Consider the following 26,039-nt stretch of genomic DNA (forward strand, 5'->3'; position numbering starts at 1 on the left):
TATTTTACATTTTTGATATTATAGTTTTCATCTCTAGAAGTTTGAGTCTTTTTTATATCTTCCATGTCTTTGCTTAACTTCTTTGCTTATATGGAATACATATAATAACTATTTAATGAATTTCTCTGTTAATTCTAACATCAATTTCTATTGGTTGATTATTCTCTTTAACATGGGATGTCTTTGCATTCCTGGTCATCTTTGAGTGGATGTCTGACAATTTACCAAGTTCTTCACCTAACAAATTTAACTTTCCTACCTGATGCTAGATAATTCTATATTTCTCTAAAACTTCTTGAACTTTGTTTTGGGATGTAGTTAAATTACTTAGAAACAGTTTGATTTTTTGGGTTAGGTGGGCCTGTTGCCATGCTTAGTCTGAGTTAATTGTTTTCCATGATTGAAGCAAGACCTTCCTAAATACTCAGTGCCCTCCCTGTTAATTATGAGTTTTTAGTCTATGGAAACAGGAACTCTGGTCCAGTATGAGTGCCACTAGTACTTTCCCCAGCCAAACGGAGTGAGGGAGGAAATCCTTCTGGATAGTTCTTTTCCTAGCCTCAGAGTTTCCTCACATGCATTCTCTGACCAGCACTTGCTGAATACCTGAGAGGGGGACCTTCTGCACATCTCCAGGATTCATTCCCTTCTTGAAGTGCTGCTCTCTCCTGTCTGGTACCCTGTCCTGTGAACTTAGCTGCCGTGGTCTCCCTGGACTCTCAGCCTCATCTTACTTACTAAGAAGAGACTAAGGGAGTCCCTCTGGACTGTGCCTCATTTCACCCTCTCTGCGCCATGGCATGGAAATTCTCTCAAGGCAACTGTAGGGCTCACCTCCCTTTGTTTCCCGAATTTCAGAATCACTGTCCTTTGCTTTCTGATGTCTGATGTCTTGAAAACAGCTTTTCCCCCTTGTTATTTCAAGTAGGACGTTAAATCCAGTGCCATTTACTCCATCCTGGCTGATAGAAAAGTCTACCCAAAATGTTTTGACAGATGAATAAACTAGTTGGATTATAAACTCTTACATGAATTTTTTTCCAATAAAGATTTTTTCTTAGTATTTTAAATTCTTTTCATGATAAATTTCTTGGTCTAAATAAGTTTTCTGTTACCTTTACAGCTTGCCTCCGAATATTGATTTGCTAGATAGTCCAGCCTTATTGGAAACAACTATTGATGATGTAATTGGGGCACCTGACACTGTGGAAACATTGCAATCACCCGATGAAATTAACTTAGCCCCCAGGCAAACCGGATTAGAGGAACCTGAAGTTGAAGGCAGGAGTGAGTAAATATTCTGTATAACATCAATGACACCTTTTATTTTGCCTCCCTTTTAAATGAGCTACTTAAGTCAGTTCCTTCAAGAATATTTTATGTAGTAGTTGAATTTTAAATATTAATGTAAGAGAGTTATGCCTTCTTGGCTTAAGGGTTCATTGAAATATTTAAGATTGCATAATTGAGACCATTAAACATTTGATCACTTATAAGTCATTAAATATTTGTACATTTTCAAACTTGCTTTTTCACTTTGTTTCTTGAGTGAAAATTAAGAGAAAATGTTTCTTGAAAGATTTTTAAGGTTCAGGATTGAGTAAATGTTTGGACATTCCATTAGCTCCTAGAAAATATTTTGTTTTTATAAGGACTGTTGTTGCACAGATCTATAAAAAATAAATAATCCAGAAAGAAAACTGCTTTACTTAACATTTTAAAACGTTAAAAGATAACAGTATATTGAACATTGAAAATTTTTAATATTTGTGAATTTGGTTTGATATAAAGTATAAGTTGTGTTTAAACAGAAACTTCCTGTTGAATCTTAGTGTAATGTATGTTCATTTTAAAAGCAGCTCATATTTATGTGGCTCTTGATTGGTAAGTGCCATTGAGTATGCTGTTGTCTCTCATTATATAGAATACAGCAGTAGTATAAAGTAATTTAGAGATGGGAAGTGTTAATGTGCTTCTGGTTAGTAGAACATGCAGTAGTACTACTGGTAAGTGGCATTAAAAGTTTGTTCTTTTGTTCTCCAAGTAACCACTACAAATACATGGTTAAACAAATATTCTGATATATTCAAGATTTTATGTTCTTATAGACATCTACCATGTTTGAATTGTGCTTATGAATCTGAGATTAGGGAAACAAAAATTAACTTAAATTTATTATGTTGGTAATTTCAGAATAATGTTCTAATTTTATTTTAAAGATAGTAGTTAGTTATTGGATTAAGAAAACATCCTCCATTACTGTTTGTCTTATATATACTTTCTTTGCCATAATTCCTTTAGGTTCGTTTCCAGTTTTTACAGCCCTGTCCTGGACTCTACCTTTTGTTAGCAAAGACCACTCTTTGTCACTAGAAAGATGTGAGACAAGAAACTTAAGGCCAGCAGAATTTAGATTCAACCAGAAGCAGGATTAGCTTCATATGGAGTGTTTCCAGGGTTACAATGAAAGTACTCTCCACTATGGAGTTGGCGGTGTTGATTTTATTTACATTTCATTTTATGTCCATGATATGAATTTTAAAAGTTTTTAACAGTGCTGCAATAGTGTTGTATTAGCAAACAACATTTACTTTGTACATACTTTTTAGGAAATTGTATTGGTTTTGGTGAATATGGTAGGATGAATGAGGGTTGCCTAGAAAAGATAATATGAGATGTAATAACTCTTCAAATATTTGAAAGCCTGATATAGCAAAGAATTTATTTGATGACACTTTATTGGTGAATCTTGGACCTGCAATTTGCAAGTATAGAGAAGCAGATTTGCAATTAGTATAGAAAAGGATTTTTAAAATGTTTTTGCCATATATCAGAAATAGATACCTAACAAATAGTAAGTGAGCCCTCATTTTAGAAGATATTCAAGTGGAGCTTAAATGTTGTTGAAGTTGTGACAGAAGAAACCCTTGCATAGTGTGAAAGTTTCATTAATAAGACTTACTCAGTGCAGATTTATAGCATTTGCTCAAAGTCAGTGAAAATGGATTGTTTTGGTATTAAGAATTAAGGCCATAGAATCTTGGTATCCAATTTATTCTTTATTTTCTTTTGGTTGTAATGTGAAAATCCTGATTCACATAGCTGAGTAGTTATAAATAGTAACTTTTTAAAAAACAGCTTATCCTACAATCTCAGGATGTTCCTCAGCCAAACAGATGTAGCAGAAGAAGCTTTAGTTAAGCAGCAACAGCAAAAAACAAAACAAAACACCTAAACCCAATGTTATTAATTTATCAGCATAAGCTAAAGCATTTGTGGTCTCAACATCATCATGTTAAAATTTAGCATCAAATAATTTGAAGCATAAGAAAACCAGGAAGCCGAAACCGGTTTGGCTCAGTGGATAGAGCGTCGGCCTGCGGACTGAAGGGTCCCAGGTTCGATTCCGGTCAAGGGCATGTACCTGGGTTGCGGGCACATCCCCGGTGGGGGGTGTGCAGGAGGCAGCTGATCGATGTTTCTCTCTCATCGATGTTTCTAACTCTCTATCTCTCTCCCTTTCTCTCTGTAAAGAATCAATAAAATATATTTTTAAAAAAAAACACAAAAAAAAACAGGAAATCGCAATGAAGTAAATGAGTATGGATGATTTTGAGATCAGTGTTGAATTAGTGGTTCTCATTACTGGGAGAGTTTTAAAAACTACCAATTCCAGAAAACTACCTCCAGAAATTCTGATATTATTGTTCTGAGGTCGGCTCTGGGAAGCAGTATTACTTAAAAACGCCACGTCTGGTTCATATGTTCAGCCAAGAGTTAATTGCTGTATACTTTTATATGATCCTTTTGACCAGGAGGCAATGATTTAATAGTTTTTTCTCCCTTCTTCTGCTTGACTATATAGAAATTATTAGGCATTCAACAACTTTTTTTTGGTCAAATGAACATGTAAAAATTCCAACTCCTATCCATTAGTCCCTGTATAAGACTATTATAGTGTGGTTAATTTAAAGAGTTCATTTAAAGCTGAATTGTGTTAAATGCATTATCTTTTCAGTGGTTAGAGGACTTTATTTGTAACTAGAGGCCCAGTGCACGAAATTCATGCACAGGTAGGGTTCCTAGCCACTGCCGTCTGCTGGCTGGGACCTTCCTTCATTCTGTGCCGCCCCCTGATGATCAGATCACATCATAGCAAGCAACTGAACTCCTGGGAATGGTGGAACTCCCAAGTGGACACTTTGCATATTAGGCTTTTATATATCCACTAGAGGCCCGGTGCACAAAAATTTGTTCACGCAGGGGGGGGTCCCTCAGCCCGGCCTAAGCCCTCTCGCAGTCTGGGACCTCTCGGGAGATAACGACCTGCTGGCTTAGGCCTGCTCCCAGGTGGCAGAGGGCAGGCCCAATCCCTAGTTGCAGCCCCTGGTCAGACTCAGAGCAGGGCCGATTGGGGAGTTGGGGCACCGCCCCCTGTCATGCACAGAGCAGGGTGGATCGGGAGGTTGCGATGCCACCCTCAGTCACGCTCAGGGTAGGGCCAATTGGGGGGTTGGGGCACCGCCCCCTGTCACACTCAAGGCAGGGTCGATGGGGAGGTTGCGGTGCCACCCCCTGTCACGCACAGAGCAGGGCCCATCAGGGGGTTGAGGAGTTCCCCCTGTCACTCACAGAGTAGGGCCGATAGGGGAGTTGGGGCACCGCCCCCTGTCACACACAGAGCAGGGCGGATCAGGGGGTTGGGGCGCCGCCACTGTCACACTCAGGGCAGGGCTAATGGGGAGGTTATGGCTCTACCCTGTCACACACAGAGCAGGACCCGTGGGGGGGGAGGGGGGTTGGGGCGCCACACCCTGTCACAGAGCAGGGCCGATCAGGGGGTTGGGGCGCCACACCCTGTCACACACAGAGCTACAGGGTGATCAGGGGGTTGGGGAGCTCCCCTGTATCAGGCACAGAGCAGGGCTGATCAGGAGGTTGGGGCGCCTTCCCCTGTCATGAACAGAGCAGGGCGGATAGGGAGGTTGTGGCCCCGCCCCCTGTCACACACAGAGCTGCAGGGCGATCAGGGGGTTTGGGCGCTGCCCCCTGTCACGCTGATCCCAGTGCCGGGAGGCCTCTCGGCTCCACTGATCCCGGTGCTGGGAGGCATATTACCCTTTTACTATATAGGATAGAGGCCTGGTGCATGGGTGGGGCTGGCTGGTTTGCCCTGAAGGGTGTCCTGGATCAGGGTGGGGGTCCCCACTGGGGTGCCTGGCCAGCCTGGATGAGGGGATGATGGCTGTTTGCAGCTGGTCACACACCCTTCAGGGTGGGGTCCCCACTGGGGTGCCTGGCCAGTCTGGGTGAGGGGCTGAGGGCTGTTTTCAGGCTGTCGGATGACTGAAGCTCCCAACTGCTCCTTTTTTTCTTTTTTCTTTTTTATTCTGGGCCAGCTTTAGCTCTGGCTCCAGCTCTGAGGCCTCTGCTGCTGAAAGTAGGTATCTGGTTTGTTTCGGTTCTATAATCGAAACAATGTATAACTCCAGCTCTGAGATCCTGGCCAGCTGAAAACAGGCTTCTGGGGTTTTGTTTAGCTTCTATATTTGTTACAATGTTTCAAACTGCAGGCTCAGAGGCCGGCAAGGCAGGCAGGGAACGTTGGAGTCCTCCGTCACTGAAGCAAGCAAGCCTCATATTAGCTTCTGGCTGCTGGCCGCCATCTTGGCTGGCAGTTAATTTGCATATTGCCCTGATTAGCCAATGGGAAGGGTAGCGGTCGTACGCTAATTACCATGTTTCTCTTTTATTAGATAGGATACTAGAGGCCTGGTGCATGAAATTCGTGCATGGTGGGGGGTTGGGAGGAAGTCCCTCAGTCCAGCCTGCACCCCCTCCAATCCAGGACCCCTTGGGGGATGTCCGACTGCCAGTTTAGGCCTGATCCCTGTGGGCAGTCAGACATCACTCTTGCAATCTGGGACCACTGGCTCCTAACCGCTCACCTGCCTGCCTGCCTGATCACCCCTATTCCCTCTACCTGCCTACCTGCCTGATCACCCCTAACCTCTCTGCCTGCCTGCCTGATCGCCCCTAACCCCTCTACCTGCCTGCCTGATCACCCCTAACTGCCTCTGCCTGCCAGCCTGATCGCCCCTAACTGCCCTCCCCTGCCGGCCTGATTGCCCCTAACCGCCTCTGTCTCAACCCCTGCCACCATGGCTTTGGAAGGAGGACCGGACGACCGGGAGATGTCTGGTCTGTCTGGTCTAATTAGCATATTACCCTTTTATTATAGATGTGTTTTGCAGCCAAGGTGGAACATAAGAGAAAATGCTTGTCCCGCATCACACCTAATGTGTCCAATATGTAATATATTGAGTCAGTGAATGAATAAATATATATCCTTCATCAGTTTGCTCCACATAGTTTAGTTTTAGGCTGTGTATTTTTAGGGACAAGGAAAGAAAATGGCAAAGTACTGAGGTTTGGCTGGAGGAGCTTGGGTTGTGGTTATAGAAGAAAGGATCATGTCACAGGTGAACTCTGCCTTTTTTAAAAAATATATTTTTATTGATTTCAGAGAGGAAGGGAGAGGGAGAGAGAGATAGAAACACCACTGATGAGAGAGAATCATTGATTGGCTGCCTCCTGCAACCCGGGCATGGTGCCCTTGACTAGAATAGAACCAGGGACCCTTCAGTCCGCAGGCTGACGCTCTATCCACTGAGCCAAACCAGCTTGGGCTCTGCCTGTTTTTTAATTCTTTTAAAAGTATATTTTTATTGATTTTAGAGAGAGAGGAAAGGAGAGGGATAGAGAGATAGAAACATCAATCGGCTGCCTCCTGCATGCCCCCTCCTGGGGATCAAGCTAGCAACCTGGGCATGCGTTCTGACCAAGAATCCATCTGTGACCTCCTGGTTCATGGATCAATGCTCAACTACTGAGCCACACTGGCCAGGCATTTTCTTTGAACCTTTTGACTAGTAAGCCTTCTTAACCACACATGCTATTGAGATTCTATATGTAGTGGCTTTTTAGGAACGGTGAAGATACAGGCTAATGTTGCTGGTTAGGTTAACTCTTATTCAAATTAATGGAGAGTTACCTGGTTACAGAAAGAAAATATCTTTATTCTGTAGTCCTAACCCTTTAATTGATAATACCCTCACACAGCTATGACAGCGTGGCAGACTAAGAGGCTATTTTGCCTTTTTTTTTTTTTTCAGCATTAAAAGATGCGCCAGAGAAGCTGAAACACCTTGAGATAGAAAACGGTTCATTGCCCTCCCCTCATCCCAACATTGATGTTAACATCAACAACCAGGTACTCAGATTTCTCCTTGTATACCTGTCACACATCTCTAGACCTCCCAGAAATCTTTTCTTTCCAAAGCTAATACTTTTTCTTCTCTTTTGCTGGGATATCTGTCCATGCTGGATTCTTATAAACCTGTTTTCTCATTTAAAAAGGAGAAATTTTCAGATGTTTATGAGGAAAAAAGAAACTTGGGCATTGGCATTAAGAACTGTAAGGTCATCTCATTTTTTTTACACATATAGTCAAAAGTGATATAGATGGTAACTTTTAATTCTGATCCAGCCTTTTTTTTTTCTTCATTCTGTTTAATGGGTCTTGATTTAGGTGAAGAACTTAGTGAATGGCTTTTGAAATTATAGGAGGATTTTTTTTGAAAGGAGCTGCTCTGTAATATAAACAAGGAAGAGACTAGAACTCTAGATGCTTCAGATTTATCTTTCATACCTTTCACCACCCTGTCTCCTTGGAGTTTTTAGACATTGGGTGGGGGGTGGGGGTGCATACCAATTAAACTTTAGTTAATTGCAAAGCATTTTCTTACTTCTATATGCAATATCTAAAATAAATTGAATGAGATAAAAATAATTAATTGTTTTAGCTACCCAATGTCCCCACTAAATGGAAGAGTGAATTTTAGGTAATGATCTGGAGACACCCTTGTATAGACAACAGAAGCAAGGCTCTGTTGAATGAATCCTGTTTTAATTCGGTTTTAAAGTGGAAAGGGGAACACTTGATCTGCAGTGTTCTTTCATCCCTGGATAGCTAATGGGAATTTTTTCAGAGACAAGTATGAAGTAGAGAGTGATTTTCTTCTTTCTTGCCTAGTCATTTGTTAAAGCTGTTCTTTTGAATCCAGTTTTTTTTTCAATGTGTTTTCTTTTTCTTAGAAATGTCTTTTAGAAGCTGATTAAATTTCAGGAAGGCTTTTATTTTCTTGACCACCTTGATGTTTGTAATTATATTGTCTGTGTGCTTTCACATTATAGTTGTTTTACTATCACGGTAAAGTAGGAGAATGTAGGGCCAGAGACAGAAGGTTATTTTGACACAGATTTAGTGGAGGACTTGGATGAAACTAAAAAAGAATGAAGCCTGGCGACTCTTGGGGAGGGGAGGAGCAGAGTGAGTGTTCGTTACACTGGTTGAGAACTTAAGCAGACTTTCGGGTGCCTTTAACCCCTGACATAAGCACCTGACCGCCAAGGACTTCTCTGCGGTAGAGGGTCATTTCAGATTAGTTCTAATTGGGGTATTTAGGAATCAGGTGTCCTTTTAATTCTTTTGGTCTTATGTTTGACACATTTTGGCCATCCAAGGTAGATATATCAGCAGCTGGGTGCCATTGGAGTTATGTGCTAAAAGAAAATTAAGTGAAAATATTTTAAAGCTATTACTCAGCTTGTATTTCAGTAAATTTTTCAATTGTACACATACATGATAATTTAAAATTAAAGCAAATTTTAAAAAGCAGAAACTTATGTACCTTTAAACATTTAAATGTGATTTATTTTTTTAAAATTAAAAAAGCAATAATACTGCTTTTTGAAACTAGTCAGTTGTAAACATCATTCTTTTTTTCAGTGACATTACAGGCAATAATTAAGTTGCATGCATTAGTCATCAATGTGTTTACTCAGCCCTCATTAGACAGATTGTGGCTAATTTTCACTGTCCTACTTAGTGCATGAGAGTCTTATCTGGAATTAATTTTCAGTTAGGCTAATCCCTGTAATTCTGTAGCTGTCTTATAAATATCTGCAATCATCTTTGATATTTTCCCCCTGGGAAGTAGAAGTGGTAGGTCAAAGTACAGGCAGGGCAGACTTTTAAAGCCTTTGGTACTTTTGCAAAATTGCCTCCCAGACAGATGGCAACAATTTATACTTTTACCTGTGATGTTAGTTGAACTATTGTTTTTGTTTTTAATATAGGCATGAAAATAAATATCTGCCTATGTCAGAGGCAGGTTGCTCTGACAACCCTATTATATGATTACTAAGTCATCTCAGGTCTCCAACATAAGTGTCTCTGAAAAGAAAATGTCAAAGCATTTGAACTAGCTATAATTATTTTCAGCTTTATTGAGATAAAGTCTATAATAATAAAAGTGTAATATGCAAGCCAGGCCAGCCAAGGCAGGTGTGATGCGATTGGGGAGGAGGGGGCACTGCCATCGCCCCATGATCACCCTGCAGAGGGAGGCCCAGGCCACCGGCTAGCGGGGTAACCAATCAGGGGACTCCGCAATCACCCCAAAGAGGGAGGCCCAGGCTACCCTGCAGGCAGTGCTGCAGCGAGTGAGTGGTGCCTCCCTCTGTGGGACAATCAATCACGGGGCTCCCGGACTGCTAGAGGGTGCAGGCCTGGCTGAGGGACCCTCCCTCCCAATGCATGAATTTCATGCACTGAGCCTCTAGTTGACAAATAAAATTGTAATATATTTAAAGCACATGACATGGTGATTTGCTGTATGTATACATTGTGAAATGATTCCTGCAATTAAATGAACACATTCATCACCTCAGAGAGTTATCATTTTGTTTTGTTTTATTTTTTGGTGGTAATGTTTAACAGCTACTCTCTTAGCAAATTTCAAGTGTACAGAACAATGTAATGAACTATAGTCACCATGCTGTACATTAGATCCTCAGAACTTATCCGTGTTATCACTGAAAGCTTGTACCCTTTACCAACCTCTCCCTATCCCCCTCATCCTCAGTTTCTGGTAGCAACCATTCGACTCTGTTTCTATGAATTTTTTTTTAGATTTTACATATAAATAATATGCAGTATTTGTCATTTTCTGTCTGACTCATTTCAGTTAGCATAATGCCTTCCAGCATTTTCCATGTTGTTGCAAATGGCAGGATTTTCTTCTTTGTAAAGACTGAATAATATTCCATGTGTGTACACACAGTCACACAAACACCACATTTTCTTTATCCACTCATTCTTTAATGTTCCCATAGGTTGGTTCCATATCTTGGCTATTGTGCATAATGCTGCAGTGAACATGGGAGTATATCTATTCAAGATAGTGATTTTGTTTCCTTTGGATATATCCTCAGAAGTGGGATTGTTGGATCATAAGACATGAAGTAGCCATGCTCAGAAAAGGGCAATAAGGACCTATTTCAATTAATAGGAACCATTCTGAAGATGAGGAGGTTACACACATAAATATAGTCTAGGCCAGTGATGGCGAACCTTTTGAGCTCGGCGTGTCAGCATTTTGAAAAACCCTAACTTAACTCTGGTTCTGTGTCACATATAGAAAGTTTTTGATATTTGCAACCATAGTAAAACAAAGCTGTATATTTTTGATATTTATTTTATATATTAAATGCCATTTAACAAAAATCAACCAAAAAAATGAGTTCGCGTGTCACTTCTGAAATGTTTGTCATAGGTTCGCCATCACTGGTCTAGGCCAAGGTAGCAATGCTCAGATTTTCATGGACCAAATAACATGGGAAAGCTTGTTAAACATTCAGATTTTGGGATCGCACCCAATTGCAGATATGTAGAGACCATACTAAGAAACATAAAATTAAATAATCACATTAATTAAATCGTTTTAAACCTGAAATATTGGTGCAGTACATAACCCCATACATGCCAGCTAGCCTGTTTTACAGAACAAAAGCTGTATCTGTGACTAAGAAAATATTTAGAGTGCATTTCTTTTTTTTTCTTTTTTCTTTTTTTAAATAATTTTTATTTCTTAAAGTATTACAAAGAGTATTACATATAGAGTGCATTTCTTATTTAGACCAGTGTTAAATAGCAACCATAATAATAATAATAATTGTTCTTGTTATTGATTGTCATTCATTTTAAGTTAAGTAAAATATCAGTTGTAGTGTAGATAATTTAAACTTACTAATTTGCTTCCTCCCACTTCTTTTCATAATAGTTAATTTATATTGCTTTAATTATGATCTTTATTGACTGGATTTGTGTTTTATTCTATCATTTTCATAAGTCTATAGCTGAGAGTGACCTGTTTGTGGCTATGTAAAATAATCCAAACATAAATATCTGTCTGGTGACAGCTACAGAATTACAGGGATTAGCCTAACTGAAAATTAATTACAATAGTCCTCCCATATCTATGATTTCACTTTCCATGGTTCCAGTTACTTGTGGTCAGCTGTGGTCTAAAAATGTTAAATGGGAAATAAACAGCTTATAAGTTTAAAATTGCGTGCCATTCTTGGAAGTGTGATGAACTATCACGCTGTCCCACCCAGGAAATGAATAGTTACTTTGGTTATCAGATCGACTGTCATGGTCTCCCGGTGCTTGTGTGTTATTTAATAATGGCCCCAAGTGCAAGAGTAGTGATCCTGGCAATTCAGATATAACAAAGAGAAGCCATAAGGGGCTTCCTTTAGTAAAAAGCTGAGTACAGTACAGTAAGATATTTTGAGACAGAAACCACATTCACATAATTCTTATTATTGTACATTGTTACAATTGTTCTATTTTATTAGCAGTTATTGTGTGTATTCTCTTTCTGTGCCTCATTGTAGACATATAGGTAGGAAAACATTATCTGGTACGATCTGTGCTTTGAGGATCCATGGGGATTTGGAGCGTACCTGCTGTGATGAGGGGGGCAGCGAATGACACATTCTCTGTGTGTGGTTAGTGCAGGCATTTGTCCCAGGTAATATAGTCGTTATTCAGTTCCTTAAAGACAGGAAATTGGGCTAGATGGTTTTTTGTGGTCCCAATCAACTCATATTTCATGTTTGTGATAATCAAGCCTTAGTTTGAGATTATATGTTAGAGTTGACTATTCCTGGAATAGGCTGTGACTGTTTAAGACACATAATTTCCTGGTTGTCTAAATATGAACTTTCATCAGCTCCTTTTCTATTTCCATGTAACTATCAGATTTGCTTATAGTATATTTTTAATATCTAGGAGGAAGTGGTGAAGCTGACTGAGAAATGCCTTAATAATGCCATTGAGAGCCCAGGATTGAATGCTAGGCGAGTTCCTCCTGACTTGAAGAGTAACATTTTGAAGGCTCAAGTAGAAGCAGTGCAAAAGGTAAGCTGCTTTAAGAGAGAGAGTCCTGGTGAAGTGAAAAGAACATGAAACTTAGAGTCCAGAAACTCTGAAAAGCGAATAAAATACATGAACATTAAGGAAGAGTGGCCTAGCTAGTGATTAAAGATAGTACACCAAGAAACATACTCGAGATGGCAAAATGCCTTCCTAATTCTAAATACAAGCTAGATTAAGAGGAATAGTCACGGGATACAAAGTAAGAGTAGAGACACTCTAGGGTTTAATAAGTTTTTTAAAAAGGTAAAAATCCTATAAAAGCGAGTCCTTAACCCCTAGAGTGCCGGGGAGCGCAATTGCACTCCTCCTATCTTTCGCAAAAGTGCCGGGAGCTATCAAAGCTTCGAAATGGCGTCCAGTTCTAAGTCTGCTTTTATTAGTGATGATGATATTGCTAAATATGTCAATGTAGTAAAGGTTTTCTTAAGTTTTTGAATATGTAACTTCATTTACTTGTGATTCGTAATTTTTTTCCTAAACTGCCATAAAATCAGCAAAAATGACTTGGCAATTTTAGCATAGTTCCTAGGATATTGGTTGGCACTCAAAAGGTTAATCTTTGCCTCTTTTTTTCTAAAATATATTTTATTGATATTTTACAGAGAGGAAGGGAGGGAGATAGAGAGTCAGAAACATTGATGAGAGAGAAACATCGATCAGCCGCCTCCTGCACATCCCCCACTGGGGATGTGCCCGCAACCCAGGTACATGCCCTTGACCGGAATCGAACCTGGGACCCTTCAGTCTGCAGGCCGACGCTCTATCCACTGAGCCAAACCGGTTTTGGCATCTTTGCCTCTTGTATCGCCAGAAAATCTAGAGATTCTTAGGTTCCTGTCACTATTAAGTCTATGATGTTAGGGTTTTTTAATCAATCCGCTATTTCCTACCACCCCTCTACCCCCAATTTGGCAAAATTGTGAAGTTCTAAGCAACAAGAATGAAAGTTACAGGTGAAAGAGTCCACTGTGACATCATGAGTGATACATGGGTTGAGACCAGTCCCCATTACATTTTTGGCATCCATGCTCGCAATGTCAGCTTTCCCTGGGCGCTCCCCTACTTCAGACTGTCCTGTATAGTAAACCCGGACAAAAGCCCGTCTCACCAAGTCATGTCAACAAGATTTCAAAACATCCTACTGTTGAGAAGATGCATTTTACCCCTCTGTACCCAGGCACAGCCTTGAGAAGAACTGAGAGGACTTGAAGAATATTGTTTGTGCTTTTGATCTATCCTCTCCCCCCAGTATAAACATAAAACATAATATTTTCATATGTAAAATAGATAGGACAACTTGAGTTTGAATCCTATTTCTAATCTACCACCTACTAGCTTTGTGACTTGGCAAGTTATTTAATTTCTCTGAGTCTCGGTTTAATTGTATTTGAAAAAAAGATCGTGGTAGTACCTACCTTAAGGTAGGTTACAGGATGAAATGATAATAAATGTAAAGGACACAGAATAGTGCCTGGCACATAATGAACATTTAATATGTGTTGGAACTACATGTAGTGGCTGTGGTAGTTGTCATTGCTTTACATTTCAGTTATATTTTTGGATATTTTTTTGAATTGCAGAAGAGAGAAATAACTTGACTAGCCTTTAATTAAAGAGATTTTATTTTATAGTTAAAAACCTTACCATGAAGAAAAATCCAGGACCAGATGACTTCATTGTTGAAATCTACTGAACATTTAAGAAAGAACTAATGACAGTTCTACACAAAGGCTTTGAGAAAATAGAGAGGAGGGAGCACTTTCCAACTCATTTTATGAGACTATTATTCAATACCAACATCAGAAAAACATATGACGAGAAAAGAAACGATAGACTAACTCTCTTGAACATGGACTTGAAAGCCCTTAACAAAATATAAACAAATCATACTCACAATTTATGTAAAGGATAGTACATCCTGACCACATAGGGTTTATCTCAGGAAGAAAGTTGGTTATTATTCAAATACCAATATAGTTTACCATGTTAAAAAATAAGGAAAATTTTCTCAAGTCCTATGGAAAAGTCATTTCACAGAATTCAACCCCCCTTCATGATAAAAACTAACAGCAAACTAGAAATAGAATGAAACTTCCTCAGCCTGATAAAGGGCATCTATGGGAAAATCTATACCTAGCATAATACTTTGTGGCAGAAGATACATTCATTAGAATAGCAACTAAAATTAAAAACTGACCATTCCTATGATGTCAGTGGTAGAGCTCCTGCAGTGTGCACTGCTGGTATGAATAAAAAATGCTTAATAAGCTCTTTAGAAAAGAGTTTGGCAATGTATTAAACGTACACTTACATACGATTTAGCAGTTCCATTCAGGCATTTACCCAAGAGAAATGAATATGTCAGTTCAAATAGATACTGGTACAGGAAAGTTCCTAGGAGCTTTATTGTAATAGCTAACAACTAGAAGCAACCCAAATGTTCATTATCAGGTCAACAGATAAATTATGATATATCCATACAGTGGAATGCTACTCAGCATATAACGACTTAATTAGTGATAAGTGGACTGTCGTGGGTGAATCTCAAAAACATGCTATTCTAAAGAGGCAGACACCAAAGATAAGTATAATTCCATTTATATGAAACTATAGAAAGTACAAGTCATTGTTTTCCATAAGTAAGGGTTTTGATGGGATTGCATTGGAAGCCTCAAGGGAGCATTTGGGGGTGGTGAAAATGGTACATATGTTCATGGTAGAGTTGGTTATGCACCTGTATATATTTTTCAAAATTAATCAAACTGTACATTAAAAATGTGTGCATTTTACTATATATAAATGATACCACAATAAAGTTAAGGAAAAACATTGATTTCTTCAGAAAATTTTTTTAGAATTATCTCATTAAATAATTCTTGCATTCAGGGAAAAATAAAATGCCAAATATATACCTTAACATCTGTTTTCTCATGTAAATTCAAAAAATTATGACATGGAATCTTTTGGAAATCTGTATGTATAGACTAACACACCATGGTGTCTTAAATAATTGGAAGTTATCTAGTAAAGCATGTGGCTTTGTATATAATATATTCAAGTGGAAGCGTGGATTACTAATTTGGATATGAGATAAGATTGCACTTGGTGCAGTACTGATATTTCCATAGATAAGGTATGATTACTTCTTTTGGAACTGAAGCAAACTGATATTTCTGTTTTTACAGGAAATATAAGTTTCTTGTTACTTTACTATCCTCCACAAAGATTTAATATTTATACTCTTTTTTTATTTGTTTGTTTTGTTTTTGTTACTCCTCACCCGAGGATATTTTTCCAATGATCTTTTAGAGAGAGTGGAAGAGAGAGAGAAAGACAGAGACACACCGATGTGAGAGAAACACATGGATTGGTTGCCTCCTGCATGTGCCCCAACCAGGGCCCGGGCCAGGAAGGAGCCTGCAACCGAGGTACATGCCCTTGACCGGAATCAAACCCAGGACCCTTTGGTCCACAGGCAGCTCTATTCACTGAGCCAAACTGGCTTGGGCAATGTGTATTATTTCTTTTTCTTAGGTTACAAGAGAAGATAGCCTATTGAGTCATAAAAACGCCAGTGTTCAGGATGCTGCCACAAACAGGTACAATTCTGGGTAAACTGAATTAAGTGATGTTTTCTTCCTCTTCACTTTTTTGGGGGGTCTTTTTTCCTATTCTCCAGTCTATCACCACATGATTAGACTGTTAAATGATGTTCTTTTCCTTTTAATTTTTCTGTGTAGCCTTTTTTCTTCATTCCCAATCTATCACCACATGATTTCAGGGTATCTTTTTTGAAAGACAACTTGAATTTACTCTTCTTTCCATTACATAGCTACTTAGTACCTAGTTTTAGATTATTTGAAGGTAGTCCTAATTAATCTCTCTATGTTCTCATTGTTTTTGAATTGATTGAAGTTACAGAGAAAAACAACCTTTACAGGTATTTTTAATCTTATAAGGTACCTGGGAGGAATGTATGTTATTTCTCTTGGGTATGGCAGTTAACTTTCCTGTCATTCCAATAGCCTCCTTCTTATAAACTTTCTTTTATTTATTTATTTATTTATTTATTTATTTATTTATTATTTATTTATTTATTTATTTTTAATTAAATCTTTATTCAGATTATTACAGTTGTTCCTCTTTTTTCCCCCCATAGCTTCCCTCCACCCCAGTTCCCACCCCACCCTTCTCCCTCACTCCCCACCCACTGTCCTCATCCATAGGTGCACGATTTTTGTCCAGTCTCTTCCCACACCTCCCACACCCCTTCCCCCCTGAGAATTGTCAGTCCACTCCCTTTCTATGTCCCTGATTCTATTATATTCACCAGTTTATTCTGTTCATCAAATTATTTATCTTCTTAAAGGATACCTTTCAGCATTTCATATAATACTGGTTTGGTTGTGATGAACTCCTTTAGCTTTTTCTTATCTGTGAGGCTCTTTATTTGACCTTCCATTCTGAATGATAGCTTTGCTGGATAAAGTAATCTTGGTTGTAGGTTCTTGCTATTCATCACTTTGAATATTTGTTGCCACTCCCTTCTGGCCTGCATAGTTTCTGTTGAGAAATCAGCTGACAGTTGTATGGGTACTCCCTTGTAGGTAACTGACTATCTTTCTCTTGTTGCTTTTAAGATTCTCTCTTTGTCTTTTGCTCTTGGCATCTTAATGATGATGTGTCTTGGTGTGGTCCTCTTTGAATTCCTTTTGTTTGGGGTTCTCTGCGCATCCTGGACTAGTAAGTCTATTTCTTTCACCAGGTAGGGGAAGTTTTCTGTCATTATTTCTTCAAATAGGTTTTCAATATCTTGCTCTCTCTCTTCTTCTGGCACCCCGATAATTTGGATGTTGGTACACTTGAAGCTGTCCCAGAGGCTCCTTACACTATCTTCATATTTTTGGATTCTTTTTTCTTTTTGTTTTCCCGGTTGGGCTTTTTTTGCTTCTTCGTATTTCAAATCTTTGACTTGATTCTTGCAATCCTCTAGTCTGCTGTTGGTTCTCTTTATAATATTTTTTATTTCAGTCAGTGTATGCTTAATTTCTAGTTGGTCCTTTTTCATATCCTCGAGGGTCTCACTAAATTTATCGGTGGTTTCTAGAAAATTCTTGAAAAACCTTATAACCATGGTTTTGAACTCTATATCCAGTAGTTTGCTTTCCTCCATTTCTGTCATTTGTGACCTGTTTCTTTGTCTCCGCATTTTTTATGCTTCCCTGTGTTGGTAGAGTGGCTTTCTGTGCTGGGGGCTCAGGTGGCACATAGGGGTCCCGGCTGGTGGTGGGGCTTATGCTCCGCTGCCCAGGACTGCACATGGGGCCTGGATGGCAGCTCGCGCTATCCCGCCCTGCCTGTAGTATAGGATAGAGGCCTGGTGCACGGGTGGGGGCCGGCTGGTTTGCCCTGAAGGGTGTCCCGGATCAGGGTGGGTGCCTGGCCAGCCTGGATGACGGGCTGATGGCTGTTTGTAGCTGGTCACACCCCCTTCAGGGTGGGGGTCCCCACTGGGGTGCCTGGCCAGTCTGGGTGAGGGCCTGAGAGCTGTTTTCAGGCTGGAGGGCAACTGAAGCTCCCAGCCTCTCCTTTTTTTCTTTTATTTTTATTCTGGGGTTTATTTACCTTCAGTAGCTGTCACTGGAGCTGAGAGCCGGCTCCACCTCTGAGGGCTGAAAGCAGGTTTCTGGGTCTGTTTGGCTTCTATAATTGAAACTCTGTTGCCATCCCTACAGCTCTAAGCTCTGAGGCCGAAGCTGGCTGAAAGCAGGTTTCTGGGGATTGTTTAGCTTCTATAATTGAAACATTGTTTCTAAGAGTGTAGCTTAGAGCAGGCCGGCAGGCCGGAAATGTTGGCTTCCTCCATCACTGGAGCAAGCAAGCCTCCTGTTTGCTTCAGCTGCCAGGCTGCCTGCCGCCATCTTGGTTGGCAGTTCATTTGCATGTCCTGCTGATTAGCCAATGGGAAGCGTATCGGGGTATGGTCAATTTGCATGTTTCTCTTTTATTAGATAGGACTAGAGGCCTGGTGCACAAAAATTTGTGCACTTGGGGGGTGTCCCTTAGCCTGGCCTGTGCCCTCTCCCAGTCTGGGGACCTCTTGGGGGATGACCACCTGCTGGCTTAGGCCTGCTCCCTGAGGGATTGGGCCTAAGCTGGCAATCAGACATCCCTCTGGCAGCCCGGCAGCCCCCGGGGGATGTCCATTTGCCAGCAGGGAGCAGACCTAAGCTGCAGTCGGACATTCTTAGTGCTGCTGAGGAGGCGGGAGAGGCTCCCACCACCACTGCTGTACTGGCCACCATCAGCCTGGCTTGTGGCTGAGCAGAGCTCACCCATGTGGGAGCACACTGACCACCAGAGGGCAGCTCCTGCATTGAGCATCTGCCCCCTGGTGGTCAGTGTGTGTCATGGTGACCAGTCGTTCCCAGTCTTTCTGCTGTTAGGGTCAGTTTGCATATTACCCTTTTACTATATAGGATAGAAGCCTGGTGCACGGGTGGGGGCCGGCTGGTTTGTCCTGAAGGGTGTCCCAGATCAGGGTGGGTGTCCCACTTGGGTGCCTGGCCAGCCTGGGTGAGGGGCTGATGGCTGTTTGCAGCTGGTCACACCCCCTTCAGGGTGGGGGTCTCCACTGGGGTGCCTGGCCAGTCTGGGTGAGGGGCTGAGGGCCGTTTTCAGGCTGGCCAGCGACTGAAGCTCCAGCCTCTCCTTTTTTTCTTTTTCTTTTTTTTTTTATTCTGGGATTTATTTACCTTCCATAATTGAAACTTTGTTGCCATCACTGGAGCTGAGAGCCGGCTCCTACTTGCTCTAGCTCTGAGGCCATGGCGTGCTGAAAGCAGGTATCTGGGGTTTGTTTAGCTTCTATAATTGAAACTTTGTTGCTTTTGGAGCTCAGAGCTGGGCCGCGGCAGGCGGGGAACCTTGGCTTCCTCCATCATTGGAGCAAGCAAGCTTCCTGCTCGCTTCAGCTGCATGGCTGCCGGCCGCCATCTTGGTTGGGTTAATTTGCATATCACGCTGATTAGCCAATGGGAGGCGTAGGGAAGGTATGGTCAATGACCATGTTTGTCTATTATTAGATAGGATACTATGCAATTCACCCATTTAAAGTGTACAATTCAGGGGACATATGTAATACTTAAAAAAAATAAAGTAGATAAAGTGTATAATTCAGTGGTTTTTGTTTTGACATGTTTGTACTTAAGAATTATCTATGGTTCCTTCATATTAACTGCCATTACACGAGTCAAGCACACTCTATTCATTCTTTTATTAATGGGAAAATGCTTGTTCCAAGTTAACATTGTGTGTGTTCCTCCGTATACACATGTGCTGTTAGGATTCTTTTGGGCAGTGGTTGCCAACTGGTGGTCCGTGGACCACTGGTGGTCCGTGAGGTCCGAAAGGTTGGCAACCACTGCTTTAGGGTGTATGCTAGGAGTGGAATTGCTGGGTCATGACGCATGCTGAGCAGAATGGATGCAGAAGCTTTACATGTGCTTCCTTCCGTGTTGGGCAGCAGTGTAAGCTACCCAGGACCAGTCTTTTGCTGAAGTGTTGGGAGAATTCATTGTAAAGCATTACTTCTTTTAATACTCACTGTTTCTCATATCAACTCCTTTTGTCTGAGCTGTTCTTCTTTCTGAAACACAAAGCTATTTTTCTCTCTGGTAACTTTCAGGTTTTACTGCTCATTCTTGAGGTTCTGCATTTTCATTACTGTATACCTAAGAATAGTTTTTTTTTAAATTGTTAGTATTCAAGGTGATCTTTCAATTTGAAGATACATGTCTTTTTTCAGTTCAGAAAATCATAAGCCATTACTTTTTAATTAAATTTATTTATATTAAACAAATAAATTCGAAGAGTTGGCAACATGCTATGGTCTATTAAACACCATTATATTCCAACAAAATGGAGTTTAAAGGCAAAATACACCAACTCTGAAAAAAGCTAAGCCAGTGATGGCGAACCTTTTGAGCTCGGCGTGTCAGCATTTTGAAAAACCCTAACTTAACTCTGGTGCCGTGTCACATATAGAAATTTTTTGATATTTGCAACCATAGTAAAACAAAGATTTATATTTTTGATATTTATTTTATATATTTAAATGCCATTTAACAAAGAAAAATCAACCAAAAAAATGAGTTCGCGTGTCACCTCTGACACACGTGTCATAGGTTCGCCATCACTGAGCTAAGCCATTATTTTTTGAATATCCAGTACTCAGTAGTTGAAATATCCTGATCACTTCTCTCTTTCTCACAACTGTTCCTAATTTCTTTTCATCTCTTTGCCTCTATTTGCCTCAGTGTTGTGGCTGCAACCGTCCTAGCTTTCACTTCAGAAATTACATCTGACTTTTCCAGTCTAGGGGTTATCTCCTGTTTTCTCAGTCTCCTTGCAAGATTGGACAGAACTGCTCTTGTCACTTGCACACTTTCAGTGATACTGGAGAGGGCTGGGATTTCCTGTGGAGGTGTTAGCTTAGTGGAGGATGACCTTTGGCTGCACATTTCCCCCTTTCTCCCTGGTGTTGAGCCATCTGTAAGACACTTCCTATTCTTGTTCTCATCTGGGGTTAGACCTGCTTGTCATTACTGCCGGGCCTCCAGGTAACGTTTTCTCTAGCATCCTCTCACCTGGCTGGTCCTGTTGTAATACCTGGAGCATTCTAGATGTTGCTTCTTTCTCAGCAGAGCTCTCCAGCCTGTGTCCTCACATGGAGGTGTCTCATTGAGGTTTTGATTTTCATTTATTAAGGATTAAAGATATTAACATCTTTTCTTCTTAGAGAAATGTCTATTCAGGTCATTTATTTTTTTAGTAACAGCTTTATCAAATATAATAAATATCACGCAATTCACCCTTTTAAAGTGTACAATTCAGGGGACATATGTAATACTTAAAAAAATAAAGTATGTGAAGTGTACAGTGCAGTGTGGGCTTCTCATGGTTCCTGACTGTGCTCCAATATCTCAGGTATTCTGTATGATTTCTGCTCCACTGAGCTTCTCATTCACGTCTTTGACAACAGCTTTACAAAAATCAATCTATTGATCTATCATTTTTGAGTATCTGCTTTTCTTTTCAAGATAAATCTTTTCTGTCCTTCAGTGAGACTTAGGAGGGAAGCATAGTAGCCCACAATTTTGATCCATCTGTGAGTGAGTCTGGCCTGGATTTGAAACTGTTATGTGGTGGGTGGGAAAGGGTTTCATAAAAGCATATGAGCGTGACCTGGACTTCTGTCATGCTCCTCACAAGCTGTAATTTCTTCTTCTCCCACTGAATTTGTTGCACTTCTTTCCCAAGGCCTTTCTTTGAAAGCACTGCCCAAGCTCATACAGATCTCCATAATGTGAATTTGAATTTTCTTTCCAGGGCTGTAGTAAATGAGAATAATGTGCCCCTCCCTGAAGATTCCCTTGCTCCAGCGCACACAACACCTGCAGGAAATGGTTCTGCTCTAAAGGTAATAATATCTTTAATCTTTTAAAGGTTTTCCCAAAGACCATACTGAGTTGAATCCTGTAGTACAACCATGGGCATCTGGTGATGCTGATTCACACCAGAACTCAAGTTATGAGAAAAGCATTGAGCCTGAATTCTCTAGGGAGAGTCCTATTGTCAAATCCCTCACAAGAGGACCTCAGGGATTTTTCTCATTTTTGTGTTATTTGTTGATATTTTTTGTTTGGGGTTGTCTTTGGTTTTTTTGGGTGCTGGCTATGCTTCCTTAGTGTCTCAAACTGTACATGGCACATAGTAGGCACTAACTAGTCCTTGAAATAAACTTTCTGAAATAACAGCATCCTGTCATTGTGTTGCAGTATGGCCAGCTCGTCACAGCTCCTGCCATTCCCGTACCCACTCCCTTACCAGTTTAGAAAACATTGAAACCTAGTTCATTGCCGAGTGAATGTTTTAATTTGCAAGTTAAATGAAAAATTATTCTTGAAAATAACATTTATCATTTTGCTCTTCTATTACATAAGCACATTTATTGTAGAAATTTCCCAAATATTTCAAAAAAGAAAAAATTAGAAATCACATGTATTCCCACTTCCCCAAAACAGTGTAGTTAATATTTGGGTGTATAACTTTTCAGACTTTTGGGTTAAATGAACAAACAACCAGGATCTTCCTTTCTGCTAATTAAAATTCTAAAAAGATATAGTGACATCTTTGACCACTGAAAATTGTTAGCAGAACCTGAGATTTTTGGAACAGGACATTTAGTTCAAAGATATATTGCATATATAATATACACTAGACAGCATACTAGGCTTGGATTAAAATAGATTGAAATATAGTTTCTTCTGATTGGTTAACACCAATCAGGCCTCGGTCAGAATTATAGAAAGGGCGAGAGAATGCTAACGCCTTGTGGTAGAGACATGCACAAGCTGTTTGGGGCACTCTCCCAGGCTGGAGGATGGGATGGTGAGATAGGAGGAGGGAGATGTAAGAAGAGAGAGAACACTTTTTTCATGTGTGTAATTAAAGTTGACCTGAAAGTAGGTAGGTAGAAATAGAATTGTATAAATGAAAGGCCTTTTTGTTATGTACTACATATCAGATACTTATTTCTCCTATTTCCATATTGGAATTTTGTCTTTTGTACTTTCAAAGTTCTTCCTGTCCCCCATACACACACATGCATGTGCACATATACACACACATGCATGCACATACGCACACACTCTGCAGTACAGAACTGTGTTCCATAAAGTGCTTCAAATACTAATGAAACAGAAAGTGCTAATTAACATTTATGGGGAAGTTCATATTGTCCTCTTCCGCAAATAGTGAAGTTTTCATATACCTGGATAAAGAAGCATTTGGAATTCAGACATCTTTACTCATCTTTCTTCTAGTCTACCCCTCTCTTCTAGTCTAAGAGCCAGAACAGCCCTGGCCAGTGCTGCTCAGTTGTTAGAGCATCATCCCTTGCACCTAAGGGCTGTGGGTTCAATTCTAGGTCAGGGCACATTACCCAGGTTGTGCTTTCCATCCTCTGTTGGGCGCGTGCATGAGGCAGCTGATCGGTGTCGCTCTTGCTCTCCCTCCCTTCCTCTCATCAATGAAAAACATATCCTCAAGTGAGGATTTTTTAAAAAAGAACCAGAACAGTCTTAACCTTACCCAAATTTTGTCTCACCAGAAGGAATGGCTAATCTGCAAATTCACATAATGCCTAGCTTTGTAAAATTCTGATTATAGTCTAGGTTCCCCTCCCAGTAAAAGTGGAATCACTAATAGACATGATTCCTGAATGTCCCTGCTTGTTTAAAGGTTAACACCAATCAGGCCTCGGTCAGAATGATCATTTAAATTGAGAGGATATGGAAAAAGTAGTCTGATTAGTGGGTCCTCTATCAACTATATATATTTTGTCTCCATAGGATGCTACGGATGAATTTGATGCCTTGCTTTTATCTCTAACTGAGAATCTGATTGACAGCACAGTCACACCTCAGGTAAACATGCTTTAAAACACCAAAATAGGAAAAAATTTCTATTTCGCAAATGTTGCTGCCGGATTCCAGTTTTGGCCTTTTTAACAATTTAGTAAAACTTCGCACTTAATAAGAGTTCATATTTCAGTAACACTTAGCATTGCCTTTTCTGCACTATAAAATTCTACCGATTTGAATATGGGTGTCACAGTACAGTGTGTCACTACTATATGCCTATTTGTAATTCAGTATCATACTGTAAATAACATAGAGGAAATGTCATGATAAACCAGCTTAAGAAGAGTTAAGACAGCCCAGTCAGCGTGACTCAGTGGTTGAATGTCGACCCATGAACCAGGAGGTCATGGTTTGATTCCTGGTCAGGGCACATGCCCAGGTTGTGGGCTCAGTCCCCAGTGGAGGGCATGCAGGAAGCAGCTGATCAATGATTCTTTCTTATCATTGCTGTTTCTATCTTTCTCTTCCTCTTTAAAATCAATACAAATTATATTTTTTAAAAGAGTTAAGACAATAAGGACATATTTAACTTTTTAAAATATTAACAGAAAGGTGGGAATATAAGAATGGGTGGCATTGAACATATTGATCATTATTGTAGTATGAGAGATACTGTGTTAAGTGCTATGATCATAATACAATAGTTCCGTCCCACCAGAGACTTACAGTCTAGTGGGTGAAAGGTATGCAGATAACTCATCTAGTGACTTATGAGTAATGTGACAAAAATTGCTGTAGGAACTAGATATCCTGAAGGCTTGGAAGTATAGATGGTACTGCCTATGGTGCTGAATGTTTGCTTAGATTACTAGTTCTCAGACTTGGATGTGTAACAGAATCATCCTGCCAGTGATTAAAACATGGCTAAGGAAAGGAGGAAGTACAACTCTCATTATTTGTAGATGACATGATATTGTACATAGACTCCACCAAAAAAATACTTGATGTATTAAATGAACTCGGCAATGTAGCAGGATACAAAATTCTGCTTCAACTTTCCAAAAGAGAAACTAAAAAGACAATCCATTGCAAAAAAAAAAATTTAAGATACTTAGGAATAAACTTAACCAAGGAGGAAAAGACTTGTACTTGGAAAACTACAGGATATTGAAAAAAGAGATAGAGGAAGATATAAACAAGTGGAAGAATATACCGTGTTCATGGATTGGTAGAATTAACATAATTAAAATATCCATACTACCCAAAACAATCTATAGATTCAACACAATCCCTATTAAAATACCAATGGCATATTTCACAGATCGAGAGCAAATACTTCAAAAATTTATATGGAACCAAAAAAAAGACCCCCAATAGCTGCAGCAATCTTAAGAAAGAACAAATAAGGGATCACAATACCAGATACCAAGTTACACTGCAAAGCCACCGTAATCAACAGCCTGTTACTGGCACAAGAGCAGGCATATAGATCGTTGGATCAGAATAGAGATCCCAGAAATCAACCCAAGCCATTACACTTCTCCAAAGATGGCCAAGAGACATGAAAAAATGCTCAGTCACTGATCATTGGAGAGATGCAAATTAAAATGACAATGAAGTATCACCTCACACCTGTTAGAATGGCTACCATCAATAAATGACAGTGTTGGTGAGGATGTGGAAAAAGAGGAACCCTAGTGCCTGGTGGGAATGCAGACTGGTGCAGACACTATGGAAAACATGGTGTTTCCTCAAAAAATTAAATATGGAACTACCATTTGACCTAGTGATCCCACTTCTAGGAATATATTCTAAAGAACCCGAAACACCAGTCAGAAAGAATGTATGCATATTTCTATTTTCATAGCAGCAGTACAATTTACAATAGCTAAGATCTGGAAACAGCCCAAGTGCCCATCAGTAAATGAGTGGATAAAAAAGGTGTGGTACATTTACACCAGGGAATACTATGCAGCAGTAAAAAAAGATGATCTCTTACCCTTTGAGCCAGCATGGAGGGACCTAGAGAGTAATATATTAAGCAAAATAAGCCAGTCAGAGAGGGACAAGTATCACATGATCTCACTCATATGTGGAATCTAATGAACAAAATAGATCCAGAGACATAAAAGCATGGAACAGACTGTGGAACCTCAGAGGGAAGGTGGGGGAGGGTGGGTGGGTGAGAAGAGATCAACTAAAGAACTTGTATCCATATATGCATAAGCCATGGACACAGACAATAGGGTGGTGAAGACCTGAGG

The 26,039-nt window shown here is 40.1% G+C and overlaps 1 protein-coding gene across 1 annotated transcript in view; it reads left to right on the forward strand.

Moving 5' to 3' along the window:
• Positions 1-26,039, forward strand: part of EPB41L5 (erythrocyte membrane protein band 4.1 like 5) — a 160,765-nt gene that overhangs the window by 119,263 nt on the left and 15,463 nt on the right. Inside the window, exons 17-22 of the mRNA XM_081095458.1 lie at positions 1,124-1,287; positions 7,176-7,273; positions 12,203-12,331; positions 15,884-15,948; positions 21,740-21,830; positions 23,764-23,838. Coding sequence (XP_080951584.1) covers positions 1,124-1,287; positions 7,176-7,273; positions 12,203-12,331; positions 15,884-15,948; positions 21,740-21,830; positions 23,764-23,838 — 622 coding nt within the window. The remainder of the gene's footprint in view (positions 1-1,123; positions 1,288-7,175; positions 7,274-12,202; positions 12,332-15,883; positions 15,949-21,739; positions 21,831-23,763; positions 23,839-26,039) is intronic.

The sequence above is a fragment of the Myotis nattereri genome (genome assembly GCF_964212035.1).
Source record: "Myotis nattereri genome assembly, chromosome: 7".
Taxonomy (NCBI): domain Eukaryota; kingdom Metazoa; phylum Chordata; class Mammalia; order Chiroptera; family Vespertilionidae; genus Myotis; species Myotis nattereri.